General features: G+C 37.9%; 1 protein-coding gene across 1 annotated transcript; it reads right to left on the bottom strand.

The window, feature by feature from the left end:
• Nucleotides 1–9,441: 9,441 nt before the first annotated feature.
• On the bottom strand, nt 9,442–23,429 carry DRAM1 (DNA damage regulated autophagy modulator 1). Its single transcript, XM_021536752.3, has 7 exons — nt 23,146–23,429; nt 17,248–17,315; nt 15,933–16,075; nt 14,329–14,506; nt 13,219–13,277; nt 12,033–12,125; nt 9,442–10,733 (listed from the first exon to the last, which is right to left on the bottom strand). The coding sequence occupies exons 1-7, from the start codon at nt 23,274–23,276 to the stop codon at nt 10,689–10,691; spliced, it is 717 nt and encodes a 238-aa protein (XP_021392427.1). The 5' UTR covers nt 23,277–23,429; the 3' UTR covers nt 9,442–10,688.
• Between the last annotated feature and the right edge of the window lie 391 nt (nt 23,430–23,820).

Raw genomic sequence — 23,820 nt, 5'->3', positions numbered from 1 at the left:
ACTAATTAGATTACATCTGATGGAGCAGTATCAGCCACAAAAAATTATAGCTTTGAAATTTTCCATCCAGGAGTCCTTACTGTTGAATCTGGATACATGGTCCAGCACATATTTAGATAGTTCTGATCGTTACCTATGTGGTAAGATAAGTCTTTTGACACTGCTCCAACAACCAAGTCAAATAAGGAGTCACATGTGCAGGCTGGACTGATAAAAGGAGCTGGCCCAGACTTACATCTGCAGCCTTATGAATGCTAAACCCTTGGCCTGCCAGCTCTGCTGGGCATTTCCCCACTGCTACCATGAAGGTATCAGCAAGCCCTTTAGGGAAGCCTGTAGTTTTTGGCAGAGTGTAAATGAGCGCAAAACATTTTTTGACTTTGGCTCTGGGTCTTCTTGCACATGAGTAATTGTCATTGGTCTTGCTGTATATGGAGCACCGTTTCTGAATAAGAGGTTGGACACAATGATAAATGAAGTACCAGTTGTAATATGCTACTTAACCCAGTGTGTCAGGGTGAATAACCAAGGGACCTGGTGCCAACCAAGCTGGTCTCTGTGATACTTGTACTGTTATGTCATTGTATAGTACAGGAAGTTTATTCTTCCCAGGAGAAGGAATTTATTTGTGCTTATTTGTGTTTCACAGTCATGTACAGAACTCATGGCCAGTCATTCAAACACATGTAGTGGCAATGATAAGCCCATATACATTTGTACAACTGGAGCCAAATTTTCATTAATGCATTCAACTGCTTGACAGGTGATGACAAACAGAAAAGAGAAATTACAGAGCCCAGCCCCATGAGCAACAACTGTGCACTGAATACTCCAGTACTCAGTAGACAGAAGCAGTGTTGGTCACCACTGATTACCTGCCTCACAAGGTGCTGTCAACCAAAACCAGAAAGTGGTAGGGTTTTTCTGAAAATGTGCCGCAAAGCCATTGAGCAGATGAGCATGACAGGAACAGAATGTGATTTAAATTCAAGCAGCATGGAAAGATTCCACAATATTTTGATGTTGTTGAATGAGTAAGGCTGTTGTAAACAGCCTTCTTAACATGGCAGATGCCATGTAACATGGTTAGAAGATTTTGTTTTCCTCCTTAGGCCAAATTTCCCCCCACGACCCCCAGTGTCTACTCCTTCCCCTCCAATGAACATGAAAAGGGCAACTGCTCAGTCTGGTTCTCCATCTCTCATAATTGCACTATTATCACTCATAAGGAATCCATTAATGTGGAAGAGGTTTTGAAACCAAAGCCTCTCTTTTCAGAGCTCTGATCTAGGAATGCTTTAAGGGTATATGCCAGCTCAAGAATCAGATTCATTTTGGTTCTGGGAATCAAACCACAACCTCTGAAAAACAATGGAATTCAGGAATTCATGTCTTGTTCCAGAATGTTAAGCAACAACCTCAGTTTTTTGCTAAAAGAAGGCTAATAAGGCTTGATGTAACATCAGAGGAGCTAATTCAGAACTAATAACAATACCTAATTTTTGAACAATTTATCCTTTACACAAACAGTTTCTCACTTCATATTTTTCTTTCTTAGGGCCTTTTTACGGAATATCCTACAGACAGATGTACTACTTAGCAGGACACCCCTCATATTCTTTCAATTTCTAGCTACCTTTAAGTATTTACTGATTGAGAACATTTCACCTGAAGAATCCTCTCTTTCTGTGTGGGATGTCAGATGTCACCTGCAGAAAGACACACTGCCTTGAGGATACCTGGGCAGTAGGATGATGGGCTTAGCCATTCCTGCCCTATTTGAAACAGCACTGTCCCTTTGTAGAAGTAGGTGTAAAGAAATAATGAGCTGTATACAAACAGTGTGTTATAGGCAGAGTTGAAAGGCAAAGGAGAACCAGTTCTTACTGCACCAGGAGAAGAATTACCATCAACAATATGTAGAATGAAAAGCATCAGCAAACAGGACATGATCTCAAGGGAATAGACATTTCCATTTATATTTCAAGTTTAAGAGGATCCATTACAAAAGCAGTTGCTCCCATCTCTGTAGATACAGATAGAAGAAGCTCCCACCTACTTGGACTTTTTTAAGCAGCCAGGAAGTACCAGAAGCCTAAATCATTCCAGTTTGTTCTAAATCTTTGCTCACAGCTAATAGGGTGGGGAAAAAGATGATACCAAGTGGAATTCTTTAAAAATAAGCAGGTATAAAAACAAAGTTTAAAAAAAAAAACAGTGGGCAAAAAGATGACAAAAATTAATAGGTTTCTGAAATGAACTTGCGCTGGAATTCATATCCTGTTTGCAATCTCTGCTGTGAACTTCAGTCTCTATAGCTTCCTGCCTGCACCCTGCACAAAACGTATCTGGTATGGCTGTAGGTAGCCGAAACAAAGCCAGCTCTGTGTGCTTCCTCACACACAGCATTGCAAAGCAGAACACTAGCAGTAAATGAAGTTGTTTTAGGAACAATTTTGTGATTATACTTTAATTACTAGTGAATCAGCTGGCCTTTGTCCAAATTTGTGCAAATCTAAGGTCAGTAAGGTGGTTAAAAATGTATTTTACAATCCTAGGACGTTAAAGGCACTGAAGTGGCCATAAATAAATGTTAAAGAGTAAAACTAGATGTTGAAAAACAGACTCCCTAGATATGTTGGACAAGAGCCTATAAAAGCCTTCAAAAGAATTTTCTTCAAAACACTATGAAAATTAATAGGAAACACTCTATAGGAGATTTCATAATCATTATTAAGATGTTGTTTGGCACTTTCTGATTAACATGTTCTTTTGTTTAAAGAAAATGATACTGAAAATTCACAACAGTGGCTTAGCAGTAGACCAACAGAATTGTCTGTTGTGTGGAGTATTTCATAAATGGGCATGGTTGGGTGAAGTATCACTGCATATTTGATCCTAATGCAGGCAAGTGTAAACACTGGTAAGAAGAGCCATCTTCACCCTTTTCTGCTGGAAACTCTGTCTCCCTGATCATCAACAGATGTTTTAGGACTTCATTATATATTATTTGGTGGGTGATCATTTAGCTTGAGGCTCTTTCAGTTGCATCAGCATCTTTCCTTTATGTCTCCCCAGACCAGTACTTGTCTATTAGACTGACCTGTAGATCTGCATCTGTTGTATTTCCAATTTCACTGGTTTTCTTTTTTTTTTCTTTTTTTTATCTCTGTGACAAGCACAGGGCTCCCCACTTAGGTTTCAGTCTTTCCATGCTTCTTTGAGATGTATTTCAGCCATCACTTTGCTGATGAGAATGGAGAACCCATCTCAATCAAGCAAACCCTCCTTGCACCCACAGTGACATCCTATTCAGAGTCTTCTACATGACACTGGAGACAAAAGCAGATAACCACAACCATCTTGTGTTGCTCACTCCTCACTGTTTCATTACAGAGACTGTGTTCCTCTTCTAGTCTGTGATTTTTTTCTGGCAAAAATCTCCCCTGTATTCCCTGTGGGACTGCCAAAAATCTGGCATCTTCCCGCCAGAAGCTATGTGGGGACCTTTACAAGCAAGAACAACCTCCTGATATTCCAAATTCTACACTAAAAATCCACAAATATGTCTGCTTCAATCTGTGAGTAGGACCCTCTTCTCCAGCTCCTGGGACTGTGGTTTCAATATTACTTGACTCCCAAGAAACCTATCAAAGGAAATACCTATTGATCCTTAGTAACCAGAAAATGGCGTAAAAGTGCTTTCTGATTCCTCTATATAATTTGATGCCATTTATTGTAATTCTTTGTGTGGTAATAAAGGGGTCTCTTTGTGTTTCTTTATTTCCACTGAGGCCAGAGATAAATGTCATATTCATTTCCACAGACTTTGAGACAGAATCTTACCTTTTCCTTCCCTTCTTTTCTTATACAGGGATTCCTCCCTTTCTTACCCATTCCCTCAGCTTCCAGTCTTTTGCCCTGTTCCTGAGCCTTGAGAGTAACTGACAAAACTGCCCCAAACACCCGGGAACTGCTGCTTCTGCAACACGATTACGTAGTCCAGATGAAGACCCATCTTCAGCTGCCCTTGAAAGAAAAGACATCAATAATTCCTGTTTTGCCTTGCTGTCTAACTGCTACTGTGATTTATGGGATGATTTCAATAACCCATCCATGGTATTGCTAGGATTTTGGTTTCTGAGATTCCTGTTTTTTCCTAAACCTCTTTTCCAAAAGAGTTATGCACAAAGTCAGAGTTTCTGCTCTTCCTAGAAATCCATGAGAGATTTATCTGTCCCCAGTCCCGAGCTGAACGCCTGATGCCCAGTGCTTTCTGCTCACTGAATTTAACTGGGTCGTTTGAAGGCCAACCCCCTTTCATCCTTCAACCCTACTCAAGAAGACTCAGTGGCATTTTTAGTTCAGAAATTGTTTTTTATTTGTCTGTTTGTGCATTTTTCCATGGTGAATTTTTATCTGACAGGGCAATGAACAGTTTCCAATCCTGCCTTTCTTTAGTTTCCTCTCGCTCCTCTTTAGTCTTAACATTGTTAAATATTTTTGCAACCAGAAGGTATTTTTGGAGTGAATACACTGCCATGACTCTCTGTTTTCAATGGCAACGCTCAGTTCTGGCTGCCACAAGCAGACACAAGATGCCATGTAAAACTGCAAGCTGATTTTTAAAAAACATGATTATATAATTTTGTACTATTCTTTTTGGTTGAAATTCCAGGAAAGTAGCGATCAGGATTTTGTATTGCCTACCCTAAACAGTAAGCAAGTTTTAAATTAAGTTGAAGACTAAATAACTATGTCAATACAATAATAGTGTTCAAATTGTAAAGCTATTTGGCAAGGAGGGGTACTGAAAAAATGTCAGCTTCACCCTTTGACAGCACTGGCAATTACCCTTTAAAATCTGCTATAATACTATAATTACCCCAAATATTTGCTTTAAACACTTTTAAGCTATGCAGCCATGCCAGCTGTAAGCAGGATCTCAGTTGAGAGTTGATTTTGGTCTGCAGTCAGGTCAGAAAGCACCCATGACTTACTACCTGCATACGTTCAAATTCCCTAGACATCAGATTGAGACCACAAAATGGAGGAAAGTAAGGCTAATTTGTTGACTGTCATGAAGAAAGATGATTTCTGGAACAGAATCACAGAAACCACATCCTAATACTAACATACTGGGAGAGCTGTTTGCCAACACAATTTGTGTGAATTGAGTATTAGGTAACACAGAAGGACAGAGGACAAAGGGAGAAATAAGAAATGGCGCCATCTCCATGCCCCCAAAACCCAGAGGAAGCCAAACCAATGGAAAGCTTCCACAATCCTGAGAAAACAAGTGCTTGCTGAATCTTGGATCCTGCTTCCTCAGTTACTTCTAAGACTGTTACAGCTGCTTGGGGATGTCTCAGATCTTGTCACAGTGCCATCTTCACACAGTTGCACTGAATTTCAAATTAAATGTCATTAGAGGCTTTATCAGAACTATATCCTGTTGTACTTGTGATATTGATTCTGAGAACTCAAGTCTAAATACTTCACTTTGAACTCTCAATTTGTGTTTCTTCAGTAAGAAAAGAAGCTGGGTTTAAGGAGCAGGGGGAGAACAAGCAGTCTTAGAGCTTGATGTCTCCTTCAAACTGCTTACAGGGAGATAACTTGTTTTCCAAATTCATCCCTGAGATTATTCTGCTCATCTGTTATTATGCTGATTATTCTACCAGGATCTCTTCAGGAAATATCCCCAGGCTCTGTGAACAACATATGCACTTGCTCAGCAGAGGAAGAAATACTAACATTTAAAGTCAGCAGAAGTCTTGTAATTTGATTTTAGTTGGTTAAAGTCAAGAAGATCACTTTTCCTTCAAGTGAAGTTTCTTATCACCTATTGAATTTGTATCCTCAAGGCTAACTAGATCTCTGTAAGAAAAGAGGGATATTTCATCTGGTGGAATTTCTGAACATTACATTTTTGCCTGAAGAGGAAGACTTATGTTGAAATCTTTTCTAAGTAGTAGACAAGATTTTACATGTAATCCCACTGAAATTTTTTGAATAATTTCAAATAAGCACAAAATTCAATTTATAAATTTTAAAGGAAAAAACTCCTCAAAATTATTTTATTATCAAAATATCATCTTGAATAATTCAAACCAGAAGAAAAACCTCCCTGCAAACCATCTAACATGTTTCAGCCACCTGATGCAGTGTGAGAGGAAAGAAAGACACCTCTTTGCATGGAGATCCATCAGCTGCTAATATCTCTAATAAAAGCAGAGCTACAGAGAATGTTCCTGCAGGTCTCAGGATGAAAGTCTAGGTGTTCATCAGAGAAACCTTCTTTGAAATGTAGCTATAATGAGTTTTGTGAGTGTGTTGGGAGAGTGCTTGTGGAGGAAGAAAGTTCTATCGTGTTAAAGATGTCTATCAATAATGAATCACTCCTACTTTGTCAGAGTGTTTTCTGTATTTAGTTTTTAAAAATCCATACAACATTTGGTGGGAGGTTCTAGGGAATCATCCATGCTACTAACGATAGTTAATTTAAGACTGTGAATGCTAAACTTGTATCATGCCAGGTAAGATAATGTTTGAAAGCCTGCATTATTGTTACACTTCATAGAAGACAATGCTATCTGTTTTGTTAGACAAGGACATAACTGGAAAAAAGAGACATTTTTACATACAAAGTGCATTTTTAAATAACTAGAGCAGCTACGTTTGAATTTTTTTTACAACCAGGCATGTCACTTTTTCTGGGTGCAGACTGGCTACAATTTTGAAATACTAAAATCTTGTTCCTTCTATATAGTTGTCTTATGAAAACAAGGTCTATATTGTCTTCTAAATCCCCACTGCAAACTGACAGGATTCTACTGAAGCAACTGAGTGAAATGTACCTTCTTTGTGATAGGGTAGAAAAAGCTTCCCAGGAGAAGTGGTGTAGTAATGAGAGATGTCAGTGTGTGCCAGTGGTTAACTGCAGCAAGTGGCTCCTTTGACTTGGACAAATTAATTCAAAATTGAAGTTGCTATGAGACTACACATGGCAGTAGCAAAACATATTTACTTAGATGAAGGCAAGAAGGGATGGCAAAGAAACTTAGATCTGACTTGTTTTCCACAGAGGCACAATACAAAACTCATTTAACTGGGCCTCCAGACAACTATTAAAATCAGCTAAAGCTACCTACAAAACTACTGTAATTGCTTGCCTGAATATGGGAAATAAACCCAAATCATGTGGGCTGCTAGTGCCATCTATTGTGTACAGAGAAAAATACAGATACCACATGTAGGACTTGTCTGTTTTCTCCTTAGGATGGGAGAAACACTCCTTCTGATTTGTATTACTAATCCAAAATATAGCCAAAGCTCATCAGATCACTGTGGTTGTTTATAAAATACAGCATGTAATTTTATTTCTGTGTATTGCATCAAGATGCAGGACTCTGACCACTGCCAGGTCTCATCATGCCAGTACTACTTGTTCCTGTACGTGTGACCCTATGAGCACTGGCACACACACAAACACAGTGAAAGACAGACCCAGCTCTGACAGTTTTTAGATAAAGCTACAGAGAATTTATATATTAAAGCCTATTGCTACTTGCCCACATTTCTCCCAAATAAATGGACACATTAACTCATCTTCCAAGGAAACTAACATTAGCCCTTCTTAAAATACATGCACCATACTGCCTTTCACTGTTTCTTGGAGAACAGCTCTTCCAGCCTCTTCCAGAGACAATATTTCCAGTGGACATTGTAAACCACTGGGAACCGACCCAACACCCTCTGCAGTCTTTAAACAGATGCTCTAAAGCCTGAAGGCTTGTGAAAATGTGGTCAATATTGAGACTAAGACTGTATTTACAGAGGAGTTTAAAATACCAAGCTCTTGAACCTCTTTACAAACTTTACACTGGAATGTCCAAAGTTCGCTGACGTGTTGCCATAATCTCTCTAATTTGCTTGGAAGTTTTGCTATCAGTATTAAGAGCAAGAAATAAATGTTTTGCCATCAAGATTATTGTACTACTGTCAAACATATGGTGCTGTCACAGGTAAGGCAGTATGCAAACAGAGCAGACCAGAAATTAAAATTTAGTTTTCCTCATGAGAAAAGCCAGTGGTAAGGTCGTCACTGGCTTAGTGCACATTGGAAGGCAAAGCAGAACAAGTAACAGGGTCCTAAGACAAGGGGAATTTAGGTATTTTGAGTTGATAAGAGTTTCATCCCTACACAATCTGGAACTGTGACAGAGACCACAACAGTGGTATTTCATCTGCAGGTCAATCTGCACAACCTATTAAAATCAGCTTTTTCACTTTTGGAAGCAGCAGAATAATTTAGCGTTACCACTTAAAATAACAGCAAGTATCATGTGATTTACTGGAGTTTATGCAAAAGGAATTTTTCAATCACTCCTGATGGACTGACAAGTAGAGAACATCATGCAGAGTAGATGATGAAAATATTTCTAGCATAGCTTCCAACAAAAAAAAAAGTGCTATTTCTTGTTGCTAAGAAATATGAAAATATAGAAAAAAAGGACCTGTACCAAAGCAAAAGAATTGTGCTGTGACATTATCTGTGCTAATCTCTAGAGATCACTTGCCTGTAAAAATTAAAGTGCAGTATTTAACAAGAGTCAGCCACAGCTAAATTATACCTTGCTAGAATATTATTTTGGCAATTTCCTGCAACTTGTCAACTCACATTTCAGCTGAAAAAATAGTTAAGCTGTTGCCTGAAAATCTGCTTGGAGCCAGAGAATAATCAAAGTGTTTTCAATAGCTGTTCACTGAACAAATAAAAAAATAATAATCCATTGCCTCTATCTGCATGTCAATGCAAGTTGAGGTCTTAGGCCTAACAGATTTAATAAAAGGTACATGATTGGTTCATTCTTTTGGGAATGAATATAACTCATATTAAAATGTATCACAAAAAAGCTCAGGAAAATGGGAAGGACTTCATTCAGTACTTGAATTTACCACTTGACTTTGGGGACTAAGGTGATCTTGATTCAGCCACTTTCTCTGAATTTTTTTCCTTCCCTTTAGGATACTGTTAGCACTGTAAAGCTTGGCTATCATTTGAAAGAAAAGCTTCTTGCTTCTTATACTTTATGGAAGTTAAGAATAAAAATCAATTAAAAAAATTAATACACAATACACTAGGAAATATGGTCTTGTCTTAACAGAGCGTAGAAAATAACATGATGTCACTTTTTTGATACACATTTACTTTATTATCTTCACTTGAAAGAATGTGTGTCCCTTGCAGGATACCAAATCAGCAAGACATAATGTCCTTCCTTTAGTCAGTACTAGATTTGATTTTTAACTTGGTTGTAGCTATAAACCTCTGCAAGATAACCTGAATACTATGGAAGGCAAATCTTCCAGTAAAGAACAAACACTTTTACTATTTTTATCTGGAAGAACTTATAAATAAAACATCAACCCTTTAAGTTGTGAAACAGCTGAATTTAATTCAGTTTAAAATACACGTTAAAAGAAATATCAACAGATGACTAAAGACATCACTCTCCAAACACACATTAGTTAGTGAATATTAGCAACTGAAAATCATCAATATTTCTGCATAAACTGTGATAAGAGTGTGGAAAATGTAATTTTCAGAGAATGCAGTTCACAACCAAGCAGGTAATGCACTGAATGGAGGTGGTGAATCAGTCCATGAAAAAAAACCTTTTGCCTGCAGATACTTGTAACATCTGACTTCTCAATTAGTTCCTTTCTGAGTCTTTCATTACAGAAGCAATTCTATAGCAGCAAATATCTTCATTACAGATGCTCTCCAGATTTGTTTTTTAATTCAGTTTTATGTATATAATACTCATACATTTATTTCTAAGTACCTGAAAACTACTGCCTCTTCTTATTTTCCATTCATTCTCATTTTTTGAGACCTTCTTCACTCCATTGTAGATTAAAACACAGGCTGGAAAATTGTGCTTTATATTAACAAAATTGCAATAAGATTTATCTTTATTACGTCATGCTTAAATGTAAATTTACTTTCTATTCCCACTTCTGTCTTTTGTTTCCTGTGGCCATCAGTGCATAAAAGGGAAAAAGGGGTGGATTTTTACAACATGTACTGAAGTGATGATTACAAAACATTTTTCAAGCAGTATAGTTTAAATTTCTCTTAGGATTTGCATTTGCATTACAGTGCCCAGTGTCAGAAACATGTAGCATAGTGTTGCCATCTGCTAACTTCAAATTTCTTGAAAGATGCCCACTCTTGCTCTCACCATCTTCTCCAGCCCTTGCAACTTAACAGAGTAGGGATTCAGTCCTAGTGATTTCCATTGCCTTTACAGTTCCCTCTTTGCAAAATATACTTTCTCAAGTTTAAAACTAATGCTACCAATCACATTACAGCAAATTGAAAAGTACAGATATGTCCAAAATGTAAGAGCTGAGGAGATCAAGTCCTTGAGTGATTTTCCAGTGCTTTTAGATATTACAGTATTTTTAATATACAAAATGATATGAAAATTACAAAATTTTGCAAAAAAGGCAGGAGGAACCTTGCTCTGGGTTTTTAAAATCTTTTAGTGGTTGCTGGTGCAGGGTTAATAGCATGGGTTCTCAATACAACCTTATCATTCCTTGTGCCTCTGCCACTTTTTCTATAAGTAAAAAGAAACCTAGAATATTCATAGATATAAAATATTGTTCTTTCACTATCAGGATTCTTCATGTATTTCTGTTGATATCCTTAAAGAAAATCTCTAAAAGAAAAATAAAGAAAAATCAGCTTAAGATAATTAACTTTTACAGTTCTGCAATATAAAGTAAAAGGAGATGAAACAAAAAAAAGAAAAAAGTGTTAAAGTGAAATAATACTGTTGGAAATTAGAAAAAAATCTTATTTTTCTTTGAGTGTGGCAGGACTTTTTTACTGAATTAATAGTTTGGTTTTCTCTGAGCAATGGTTATGACAAAAAGAGTAGGATCTAAAAAATCTTTCTGTCATTTTCAAACACTAACATTGGATTCATGCTATATTGTAGCCTGTAATTTAATATGTACACAATTCCATTTTGTTTAATTTCATTGCTTTCTCTTATTTTCATAATATTTATATTTAGTAAAAGTTTTTATATGCCTGAAACAGAATTATCAACTAAGGATTGTTGTAAATATTCTGAGAATTACTGCATTGTTCTGCAAATATCTATCTCCAAGGGAAGCATCTGACCTTTGATAAAAGAGCTGCCGTAGACATCAGAGAGTGATGGACTGGAAATAAATACCTCCCCCAAAAATGATGTATTAAATGATGCATACATTTTGGAATTGTTCTTCAATAATGCTGTCAGTTTTAGAAGGCAATTATATACCTTTAATATCATATGTTGTATAATTTTGGACAACTATATTTTTTCCAAAATAAGTGTTTTGGTTTTTTTTCTGCTGAACTTAGCTTTTTTATCTTGTTAGGTTTTTTCTTTATTTTTTTAATTAAGGAAAAGCCCTACAGCCATGGTCTAATCAGTACTAATTCAAAATTAAATGGACATGGAAATGTTTGCTACTGGTTAGCAAAATATAGGCTAACTCTGAATCCAGCTACCCAAACCAGAAGGCTTTTGTGTCAATACTTTTCGAAAAAGTATTTCATGTTCTTTGTAGTGAGAGAAAACATATAGCAAAATATGTAAAACATCGATGATTGAAATGCTTTGGATTATTATTTAAAATCTCTCAGGCACAAAGGAATTAAGTTTTAGTTGCATCATTTATTTTGTTATTACGTCACCTTTAGAGGGCCTCTTTCTTCAAATAGATTGGTAAATAATTAACTTATTAATTTTCAAGAACAGACACATTGAACTATTAAACTGAATTTTATGATTTATAATCAAGGGAGAGAATATTCATTATGTATACAGGAATCAGTTCTGTGATTAGCAAATTTGTTTCTGCATAGCTTTGATGCATCTATGTAGGTAAAGAACGATAATTTTCTATTGCATTGTTATACAATTCATAGCACTTAGTCGCTGCTAAAATATGTAGATACCAACCTGAAAATCTCTAATGAATGTTAAAAAGAAAAAGATGAAACCAAAGGCCACTGTCCATTCACAGATTGCACTCATAAAATGGTAAGTATAATCCTGATGGAATGAGACATAAAACAAATTTTCAGATTAAACAGCTAAACAAAATATGGGTGGAATGATAAAGACATTTCTTTCAGTAAATTCAACAGGAAAGATTTATGATTTATCCCTGTTGCATAAAAGACAATCCACATTTTGTTTTTACAGAATGGTGAGTAAATTTATGGAGGTGGAACATGTTACATTAAGTCATGTGCAGTACCATCAAAGGCAGTAGAAGAAAACTACAATTAGCACAGTATCAGAACAAAGGTTGAATATAATACAACCCTGAAAACATTCAGATGTAACATTAAAATTACTAGTGTGCCCATGCTCCAAGCTTTAACTCAGAGCCACTGAGCTCAGTAATTCTGAGCAAATCCTTACCATGTTTTGAAATGGAGGGCTACCCTTAATGACAGTTCCTGACAAGATTTCTGTTTTTAAAACTGTCATAGAAAACTTATTTGCTTAGTGTGCTCTTATTAAGCTCTTCAAGCAGGATCTGCACTCTGCATTATTTAACTTTTCTTTTTAATACCTCCTTTTAGCAAAATTTGCCCAAAAAGAAAACTTAGTTTTCGTAGTTATCATTCTGAAAACACTGAAATAAATTCAAATACCTAAAATTAGCTTTACTGTGTTTTAGTTCAGACTCTGCATATTTATGACAGTATCTGTTTAATAAAGAATGAGAAAAAAGCTGAGAAAACCAATGTTGTAAAAAACCTCAAAAACTACAAAATTAAATTGCTCCACTTTTTATTTCATGTGAAAAGTTCATTTTCAAGAAACTTGACTATAAAAGAAGTAGAACAACTAATTTCCATATTTTTAATAGTGTTTTTCTATGGGAACCTTTCAAATTCTTGGTCAAAATGAAAGTCTAACTCTTTCAAGATTGATAACACATGACAAGTTTTCTTACCCACACCACAGACATCATTCTAATGAAGAAGTGACTGGAAACCATCATTGCACAAATCTGTTCATGATAATGTGCTCTTTGAAGTCTCTGACATGGTTGTAGTGCTTTCAGATAAATATAGCAGCATTCCCCAAATAATATCACATAAGGTAATTTGGATTCCTAGTAAGATTTTACCTTTTCACCTGGAGTCCAATCAATTTTTGTCATGGAAATTTTTGATGCAAACACAATCACTGGGAAAAACAGTGTAAAGGAAACTATACAACATCAGTGAGTAAATGTGAAAATGTCTGCTTAAAAAAAAAAAAAAAACCCAAACCAAAAACAGATCATCTTCCCCTTCTTTAGCACAGGAGACCCTGAACAACCAGAATATCAAATCAAGGTATTAAGAATACAAATAAATGAAACACCTTATTGCAAGGCAAGTGGTAACAGCAATTAAAACATAAAAAAAAAATCTGCACAAAGTGAAGGTTCATTCAAAATGTAGGTTCATTCAAAGTATAGACAGTAAGGCAGACACTCCAAAACTTAGATGACAATTGTGATCTAGAACTGTGGAAGCACAGTCCTGCACTGCTGGAAGTAGAGCAATGTGTGTTTCCAGTGATGCACAAATAAGTGCCTTGATCTGTTTGTACAACTTCCCCTTGAGACTGAGGCCCCCTTCCAAAGCCCTTTCACAATGCTGGAACCAAAAGCAGGCTGTAGCTGACTCATGTGATGAGCTGCTGCAATCAGTTTTCAACACTGGCAGATCACCCAAGGCCAATTAAATCAGTGAGATGACTCTAAATATATTGTGCCAAGAGAAAAGCCAGGAAGTTGTGCAGTGTGACTTTAAGAGAGGTGACTGTTGAGGTGAAGAACCAAGCAGCATGATCAAAATCATCTGCTTAGGCTTGTATGCCACCCGTTTTTTTAACTTCCATGTGTTTGGCTCATTGCAGAAGCAGTGGCTCCCTTTTTCAGACTTTCCTCCCTACTTTCCTTCAAGTAGAGGTTGGAAAGTTGCTCTAGCTTCACTAGTGTATGCTTCTGTGAAGAATACTGGACATTGTTTTTAAATATACCACTGAAATAAGAGATAAAGCTTTTTAGAAGCTCCCACAACTCATCTTTATGCTATTAATGGTCTCTCAGCATTCTGTATTATACACATTAGAGAGTCCTAAGTAAAGAGTGTGACTTAGTTTTTATTTTTTATCAGCCATGATTTAACTTAAAAGGAAAACCACAAACACATAAAGGGAAAACCAAGGGATACACTGTAAAGGATACTGGTAATGAAAGCAATGCATGATATGACAGATATGGCCATCCTTATGTGACACACAAAGTAAGCATTCCATTGTGGGCAGGACTTGTAGGAGATTATAGACTGAAGTGTGATGTATACAACACCTGAGCCAAAGGCCACCAAAGCTCCTATGTCATGGACACTGGGAACAGCCAACTCCTGGAAAGGGAATCAGCAAAATGATTAGCTGCTATTGCCTGAAGAAACTAGCAGGTAGTGCACATGAATGTAAATTTTCTGCATGACTTACTGATTAGAGGAACTAGACTGAATACTAAGTGATTTGATCTCCTCACTTGAAACATCACCTGACCTTAAGCAAATTTCACATCCTCTTCATGTCTCAGTTATTCTATTGGCAAATAGGGATCAGAATGTACTGTTCACTAGTTGTACATATACAGAGAAAAGATTGAAGGCTTGCAAGCCACCATTGCCAGCTTCTTGGGCAATTAAGGATGCTTGAAAATCTGCTATATCAGATGATTAGCTAGATTAGATCTTTATTATGCTCAGAACACTTTCTACTAACTGCACTTAACATGGAAAGCAGGGTCAAAGTAGAGGAAATAGAAATTAAGTGAGGAAGGAGTTTATGGACTGGCAATGAGACACAACAGAGATTAGATAAGAACCAGTGTTATAACTGTCAAGGAATCCCTTTGGAAACATTAGGATCAAAGTTTCTGCATCCCTGACTCTCAAAAATTATTTTGCATTCCTGATTTCTCTTTTCCCTGTTGAAGCAGAATTTTTCTATTTCAGTCAGGCATCATCCAACATTTTTTTTGTGCCACATATAAATCTTGTCAATAAGATCAGGGATATTTTAAAGTAAAATATGTTTAGAATAGACTACAGTACCTGTGGTGTTTGCAATCCACACACACTGCCTAGATGCAACAGAGCAAGTTATCATCCTAAGACATAGGGGTTTTTTGTCTGAAAATACCATTTCCATTACATGGAAAACTGTACTGGCTGTTGAAGGCCCAAAAATCTCTATTTTCAATTTCTGTGTATGTCATCATATCATTATATGAGCGCAATGGTATTTAACAAAATGTTCCAAGGTAGACCATCCTTTAAAATAAATAATGCAGCTATTTCCACAGATTTTAAGGCAATACCTCAAGCCACCTGAGAATTAAATTTAACTTGATTCTACAATAAAGCTTTCTGCTAGTGAGTGTGCCATCATTCAGCCAAAAATGCAGATGCTTTTCTTAGTCTGATTTATTCTGCCCTACCTGATTATAAATGGAATAGCAAAGTTTTTTACATTCAAGTTTTCACAGAAAAAAATTACAGGAAAAAAATCCATATAGTACAGACTTGTCATAAGACAAGCACACAGAAAACTCCTTAATGGCATAACTGCACAAGCAAAAATTCTCTTGTATAGTGAAGAAATAAGTCTGTTGCTGAAAAGCTATTGAAAGAAAGCAAGATCAAGAAAATCATTCTTACTCTATTTTCCAAGTGTCCACATGGGGATAATATTAATCACTGTTATCTAGTTGACTAAATTTTTAATGGTAAAACAATCTTATTTTCATTTTTGTTATGAAATTTATGGTCATACCTGAAAAGTTGCAACAATGCCCATTCCAGTGCAGCCCATCAATCCCACACATAATGTAAACATATTGCATGAAGACCTAACAAAGTGTGATGATTCATTTTGCTTCTCTATTAATAAATATCTGATGTACATTGTAATTGAAGCTGAAAAAATAAAAAAGGTGTTTTGTTCAATGATCACATATTGATTACATTTTAACAGCTTTTTCTGTAACACATGACATGCAGAATAAAATTATAAACATAATACAATAAATAACACTACCATAACTCTGCTGGAGTTATGAAGAAGTTAATTCAGATGAACTTTCAGATAGAACTTCAACATTATCTTTGTCTTAAAATTGCATATTATTGCTATCTAGAACTAAATGCACATCAGTTCAAGAAAAGCACTAATTTAAATCCCATTCTCCTGGGTGTTTTGGGCACAGAGGTATTGTCATTCCACATTAGGAACAGATGTTACAGGGAGATAAGAACCATAAGCTGGAAGTGGGATGCCTAATTCTGCTCTGAGATGCAATCTTGTGCCAGAACTACATCTCTTTATGATAGTCTGAAGAATTAATTCCTTTTTGTAGAGTCCTGCATGCCTGGCCCTAATATGCAGTTTACTCCTGGCAAACACCTGTACTGAATTAGGAAATCATGACTCTTCAGGATATAATAAGCTGTAGACTGAATTCTGCAGCTCTATAACACAGAACACAGTTTCAGCCTATCTACAGTTGGAAAAAGAAATCAAGCAACTTTGCTCAGGCACTATGAAGTTACATTAAACACTCCAAAATTGTGACTGAGGCTCTTATAAAAGGTAAAATATGTTTATTTTGCCTTAAGGCCATCGTACAGAGATACACAGCTCTTGACCCTCCATCCTCTAAAAGATAATGGAAAATGCCAAACTTTCTGATTCACATCAGTTATTTTGTAGAGAAGTAGGCATATTGTGGAAAAAACCAGGTGTTGCTTCAACACTGTTCTTCCCTTTACTGCAGCACCTTAGAACCTAAAGTTTCCATACATCAGAGTTTTTGCATAGTAGTCATGCAATTTTGTTCCACTTTTATTGCCAGTGTGCTGACTACTTTGCACTGATGAGGTGCTCTGAAGAGATTCAAGTGCCTCCAAGCCTGTGCTAACTGCTCCCGAGGACCCAACTCTCCAGGTATTACTTACATCTACCTGATACTGCTATTTGACTGTGGAGAAGTTCTTCTGCAGAATACTGAATACATTTCTGTAATTAAAGCAGGTATCTTTCATTAATTTTCATTTCTTTATTCTGGTCAACACAAATACCTTTTACATACCTAGAAGTGCTGAAATATTAATCATAAAACCAAAGACACCGCTCTCCGGAGGTTTAGTTCCAGTGTCGCTAAAGCAGGAAGAGAGACAAATTAAAAGTTAATTGAGACCTGTGAAACATAAACGAGACAATTGAAATCCCAAGAGAAATATACCTTGTGTGAACTGCTGCTGTGTGTGTAAAGCAATTCATCTTCTGCTGTACTATTTGTACTAGAGAATCCTTCTTTTCAAAAAGAAAGCATATTTTGAGAGCATACTCTTTGAACTGTATTTCTTCTTTTTCTGTATGCAATATGCAAAGATTTGACAAACCTGTACTTTGCTCATGAATGATATGATTACATAAATGACATTTTAGAATTAACGTTTCTTTTATCTGCTGAATGAACACTGTGATAGAGTAAAATATATCTAATGGCACTCACTATCTTAAGATGCGAGAGAATTTGGTTTCATTTCCTTAAAAGGGTTTAACCCTATGAGAGAAATTTTTTTCCATGCCCAGGAATGTTCCTAGCAACTGTTTAATTTACTCATGTAGCTACAGCTTAAGAGTACTCTATGTCCAAGGTGTTGTAAGTCTCTTCTAATGAAACAATTCACCCTTACAGGGAATAATTAGAAGTTCACTGGAACAGAGAAAGGGAGCGTGAGTGTGAGAATATCTACAGAATTTATATACATATCAACATGCACGCCTATATATATGAAAGACATAATGTACGTTAAACATTTGTTTTGTAGAAAATGGAACACATTCACCACAGAGTCCTTTTCCCTCTTTTCCCTACAGAAGTGCAAACGTCCACCCCAGAGAATGCCCTTTCCTCACAGAATGAACATACTCCTTGGAGTATGTGGGCTCAAGCCCCCTCAAGCAGAACTCTTCTATGGAAGGTGAGTGCTCTGTTTAAAGAACAGTACTATGATCTTGGCCACCTCTTTTTACTATTTTTTCTTCTCTGATACCTATTTTTTTCTTGTTTAACATACAACTAGTTGATATCTATTTGATCAGGTTCTGTTGGTCAAGCTAATAAAAAACATCTAGTTCTTCAATCTTTACATAATTTGAGTGTAAGCTAAGTTTTCAGTTACTGGGCAGTACCAAGAGGCAGGATAGTGTGTTTGACCAGAGGCACCCAAAAACTCTACTCTCAGATATGTGAACATATAAGAGTTTTAGCTAATGCCAAAATTTAGTGGACACTGAGCAAGGATCCTGAGAACAAACCTTTCTTCTAAAGTGGGAGTGACAATCTTCTGGAGAGTAGGAAGGCTCTGCAGAGAGGGATCTGGACAGGCTGGATTGATGGGCCAAGACAAGTGGTAGGAGGTTCAGCAAGCCCAAGACCTGGGTCCTACCCTTTGGCCACAACAACCCCAGGAAGCACTGCAGGCTGGGGAGCAGCGGCTGGAGAGATGTCCAACAGAAAAAGACCTGGGGGTGCTAGTTGGTAGCAGCCAAAAATGAGCCAGTGTGTGTGTCCTGGTGGCCAAGAAGGCCAGCGGTCTGTATCAGCAACAGTGCGACCAGCAGGACCAGGGCAGTGACTGCTCCCCTGTTCTTGGCTCTGGTGAGGCCACACCTCAAGTGCTGTTGTGAGTTTGGGCCCCTCACTGCAATGAAGATATTGAGAGGCTGGAGCATGTCCAGAGAAGAGCACCAGAGGTGGGGAAGGGTCTGGAGAACAAGTCCGATGAGGAACAGCTGGGGGAGCTGGGGGTGTTTATCTTGGAGAAGAGAGGGTCAGGGGTGACCTTATCACTCTCTACAACCACCTGAAATGAGGCTGTAGCCACGTGGAGCTTTTAGGTAACAAGCAATAGGACAAGAGGAAATGACCTCACGTTGTGCCAAGGGAGACTTAAATTGGATGTTAGGAAAAAATTTCCCCAAAGAAAGGGTGTTTAGACATTGGAATGGACTGCCCAGAGAGGTGGTGGAGTCACCATCCCTGGAAATGCCAAAGGAAAGCGTGGAATTAGTGCCATGGTCTGGTTGACATGGTAGTGTTCAATCACAGGTTGGACTCAGAAAGTTCAGAGTTACTTTCCAACATATGTAGATTCTGTGTATAATGGGACTATATCCCTACTAGCTAGGGATATTTTTTATGTCATTCAAGGAGATGAATACTCTTCATTCCAACCGTGATGCTGGATTATGTTTCAGTGCTAAGATTCTGAAGCTACCACTGAGTACAGCCAAAATTACTTCAGCATGAATGCTCTCCACATGCAAAAGAAAAAGCACTTTCTACTTTAGCAATCACTCTCAAGGATTTTGACAATTTTGTTAAGTTCAGGACAGAAGAGGATGACCATCTCAAATGACTTGATTATTTTAGAAATTAATGTTTGCTCTCCAACCCCTTCTATGTTATAAAAGGATTTGTTTAACAAAAGTTGCTTACATGACTTATCAACAACAGGAGTAAGCTGAGGAAAAAGGTAGAATCTTTTTCTATGAAAAGCTGATGGAAAAAAATAGAGAAAATTCATATATTTCTTTTTACTAGATTGGTTCCAAATTCTCCAACAACAAAAGTTTGGACCAAGCTTTTAGACAAGTTTCTACAACTTGCTAGGCACTGGGAATCCCTATTCACCTGAATTTTCTTGTTGTAATGCTTTCTGAAGACTTGTTTCAGCTTGTAGTCTATATTAATCTTGTTTTTCTTAGGCAGTGAAATTGATGAAAACAGTAAACTAAGTCTTTTTGAATATTTCTTTGATACACCTGAAAATCATCTTAATTCATGTTTCATTTAGCCCATTTTTTAGCCTTGAACCTCATCTTGTCTTTTTGTTTCTAGACAGTTTTCATTAACACGACAAAGGAGTCCATTTAGAATATGGGCCACTTGTGACAATCTTCAAGGACTTTTTCAAATCAGAAACCACTCTGTGGTAAGTACAGAACTGTAATCACTTCAAAGCTTTTGAAGGGCTTTAGGTGAGAAGAGAATGGAATTGGCATACACATTGAAAGCCATTTGAAGTTCTTGGAACACATTGTAGGAGCAAACCAAACAACCTGAAATTGCATTGAACTCCATTTTTTAACAGAGTATTTTCTCAGGCTAAGGGTTTATAGGTGATTTTTGCTGTTGACAATTTTTAAGCTCAACAATCTTAGATTATGTTGTAAAGAAAATTCATACCAGGAATATTATATCACAATCTATGTACAAAGTACTGCACTGGACTTTTAAGAACACAATCTTCTTAATGCTATATTTTGCATTAAAAAAGCTAAATGAAAACTTGCATTCATATTCATTTTTCTTTAAGTCTACTGCTTTGAAAAAAAGATTAGCAAAAAAAGTATTGGTGACAGTCGCCTCCTTTTTATGAAAAAGAAAAAAGGAAATGGCATATTTGAAACAAAAATGTGCTCACTTATTTGAATTGGTGCATAGGTGAGCTCAACCACCATGGAAAATATGAGGAACCCCGCATGAAAATGGCAGCATTTTTGTCACCATCTCGTGCAGAAAAATTTTAAAAACAAACAGTCTACTGAAGAGTGGAAAGACAAGAAGGTGAAGGAGACAAGGAATAAATATTTTAGGACCAAAAGACTCATCATCATTGAATTTTCTTCAGAGCCGTCATAAACTATTTATTTTCAAACTGAAGTCCCAAATGTTTAAAATAGGAAGATTCTAGTGCACCTACAGGGGTTCTGATTTCTCCAGAGGTACCAACTGGTAACAAATACTTTCAGGAAAATTTCCTTTATTCTTTCACTGAGAATTCAAACATGCAAACAGCCATCCCAGCGCATTCAAATTGGCTTGGATTTTGAGCAGTGTGAATAACAGGGCTAATTTTGCAACAACCACATCATCTTTTAGGACTCAGCTGCTAGAAAAAACAAAATGATATTCATTTTATCTACCAAGAATTGAATTTATATGGTTTACTTGATGGAACATTAGCACAGTCCCAATGACAAATTTAGGTGTGGTCTCTTGCTGTGACAGCTGCTACATTGTAAGCAAATAAAATTAATGTTAGTTCAAGGCATACACAGAGTACTTGAGGAATGCATATTGGAATTGCAGAAACGTTGAACTACACTTTACAAGTATTCTTGTCCTCTGTGTAACTGGAATTTCCCCATACAATCTCTATTTAATTTTTATACTTCATTTTAGGATATTGCACAACTGAAATGTTGCAACATTCTTCCTCTTTTTTAACACTCTTAGTTTTACTAAATCACATTCTCAATCACATGATTCATATTCTTACGCTAAAGCAATGACCTGCAAATTAAGAATATGAATATGGTATGACTATTGTCCTGAGTACTCAGAAGTAAACCTTGTATAATTCCCAAGTGCATCCTCTAGGAAGTGCTTATGGTTAGATCATATGCCTTTAGAATTGTTATGAATGCTTCACCAATAGTCAAAGTATAGCCTTAGTCCAAATGTGGTGTTAAGAGGGTGCAACACAAACAAGACTTTTAAAAAGCTTTACTAGTAAATGCAGAGGGACTGAAATGTGAGTGGAAATCACTGGTGCACCCTCTTATATCTTTTTTTTGTTTAGGTTTTTTAGGGCATATGGACTTTTATTGTGATTCCATAGCTAAAGGATAAGAACAATGTTTTCTGGGAGTTATTCCATTAAGTTGATATAACTGTAGCAGCTGTGATACATTCACTAGAGCTGTACAGTTGTGACTTAAATGTTTGGTCCATCCCTTTTAGAAGGTATGACACAATCGAGATACCTGGGGCTGTCAAAAATTTAATTGCAAATAAAACTACATAAAAATCCCGTTCTCTCATATATTTTATTCTATGACATGGCTTCAATGTAAGAAATATAATTTGTCAAATTTCTTGCTACAGGATCTCAAAATATTTCCGAACACAAACCATGTACAGTAACATCAAATTATTTATTTTTGTTATTTAATACTGGATAAATTACACTGATCACAAGCACTTTTGTGTAAGTAGAGCTTTGTGTGTAATCAAGGATGAGCAGTAGGGTATTTGTTCAAGTACAAGAATGGCTTTCCAAGAGCTTTCCAGATTTGTGCAGAGAGTCTTAAAAAGTTTTGCTAATATAAACATGAAACCAAACTTTCACTGGCTCAGTTTGAATGAAGTTCAGCTTTCTTGTGGGTTGTGGTGTCATTTGCTCTTGCCTATGATGACAAACCCTAATTTTCAATCAAATTTTCTTGTATGTGCCAATCAGGTTAGCAGTCTTCTGAAACTGTGCATGTCCAAAAAGTCCTTGGTCTAGATGCATCTTGAAAGATATATTTTAAAACCTTGTTTAGATCTTCTGTACATTCTTGGATTTCTGGCTAATTTTCAATCTATTGAGAGATAAATACTAATATTTTCATAGTTTAGATTTAAATGTTAACGTAAGCCATGAATAAAGAATGATTTACACAGAATTGCACTTAAATGAAAAAGATTATAGAAAAGAGATGCCAGGCATCTCTTGGGAAGTCTTTAAAACCCATTGGTACTATAATGAATTAAAAATGAGTGTCTGTGGGGATACAAAAGCCACCACAGGGCTTCGAGTCCAGTCATCGTCCGGTGCACTTTGGCCCAGTTCTGGAGTTATACAAACAAAATTACACTTCCACCACGTAATCGTAAAGTTTTTCTAGGTTCAGGCCTGCGCTGACTGCAGCAGAAAACTTTCATGTCCTTTCCATCGCGTCTCCAGAGTCTGTGTCCTGTGGCTCTCAGAGGTGCTAGAGGTGTGATGGGTGCCGGGAGCGCCCAGCGTGTCCCCTGTCACCGGGGGCCCCGCCACCACTGCCTCTCCTCCCCGGGGGACCCCACATTCCCTCCGGGAAGCCCCTCGGGACACCGCCCATGCTCACACACGCAGTTCCCGCACCTCACCTGATGTAGGGGACGAAGGGCTCCACGTGCCCCGCCAGCACGGCGATCACATAGGAGATGATGAAGGCGGCCGAGGACCAGCTGACGAGCAACGCGGGCACGAAAGCCACGCCGGGCATGCAGCACAGCATCGCCGCCCGGGGCACCGGCGGCTGGGCGGCAGCGCCCTGCGGAGACGGCCCGGGAGCAGCGACTGCCGGGGCGCATCCGGGCGCGCCTGCCCCGCCGCCCGCAGCCCCGGGGATGCCCCGCCGCCGCTGGCTTCCCTTCACTTTCGCTTCTCCGCCGCGCTCCCCGCCCCCGACGGCGGCGGAGAGCCAGGACAGCCGTGGGCCTCTTCGCCTTTCACCGCTGGCGGCACCTGGAGCGCTTCGGAGAGTTTCTGACCGCACAAAGCCTCCCCACAGCCCGTGTCCCTGTCGCTGCCGGCTCTCCGGGACGCACACGCCCCGTCGGGGCAGGGAGGCGGGCGGTGAGATGCTGCCGGGGGCTGCTCGCCGGGGTCTGCGGGTCGTACCGGTGGCTTGTGCCTTCACGGTTGTCTTAGAAAGGGCCAAAATTGATCCCAGTGTGATTGTGCAGGGGCTCTTTGCAGCTCGCCGGCCGGGGAGAGGCCGTGGGGTCCCAGAAACCGGGTCAGAAACTGCACAGGTCCAATTCCGGCGTCCTGCGCAC

Source organism: Lonchura striata, chromosome 1A (assembly GCF_050655825.1).
Source record: "Lonchura striata isolate lonStrDom1 chromosome 1A, ASM5065582v1, whole genome shotgun sequence".
In the NCBI taxonomy this organism is placed as follows: Eukaryota; Metazoa; Chordata; class Aves; order Passeriformes; family Estrildidae; genus Lonchura; species Lonchura striata.
This window is presented reverse-complemented; position numbering and strand designations above follow the sequence as displayed.

What these genes read in the sequence shown, in the direction of transcription:
- DRAM1 (XM_021536752.3), bottom strand. Translation starts at nt 23,276, where the DNA reads ATGCTGTGCTGCATGCCCGGCGTGGCTTTCGTGCCCGCGTTGCTCGTC. An exon ending in GCATTGTTGCAACTTTTCAG is followed by an intron (nt 14,507 to 15,932) that starts GTATGACCATAA and finishes TTCCCTTTCCAG; the next exon opens with GAGTTGGCTGTTCCCAGTGT. An exon ending in ATGCATTGCTTTCATTACCA is followed by an intron (nt 13,278 to 14,328) that starts GTATCCTTTACA and finishes TGTTTTTCCCAG; the next exon opens with TGATTGTGTTTGCATCAAAA.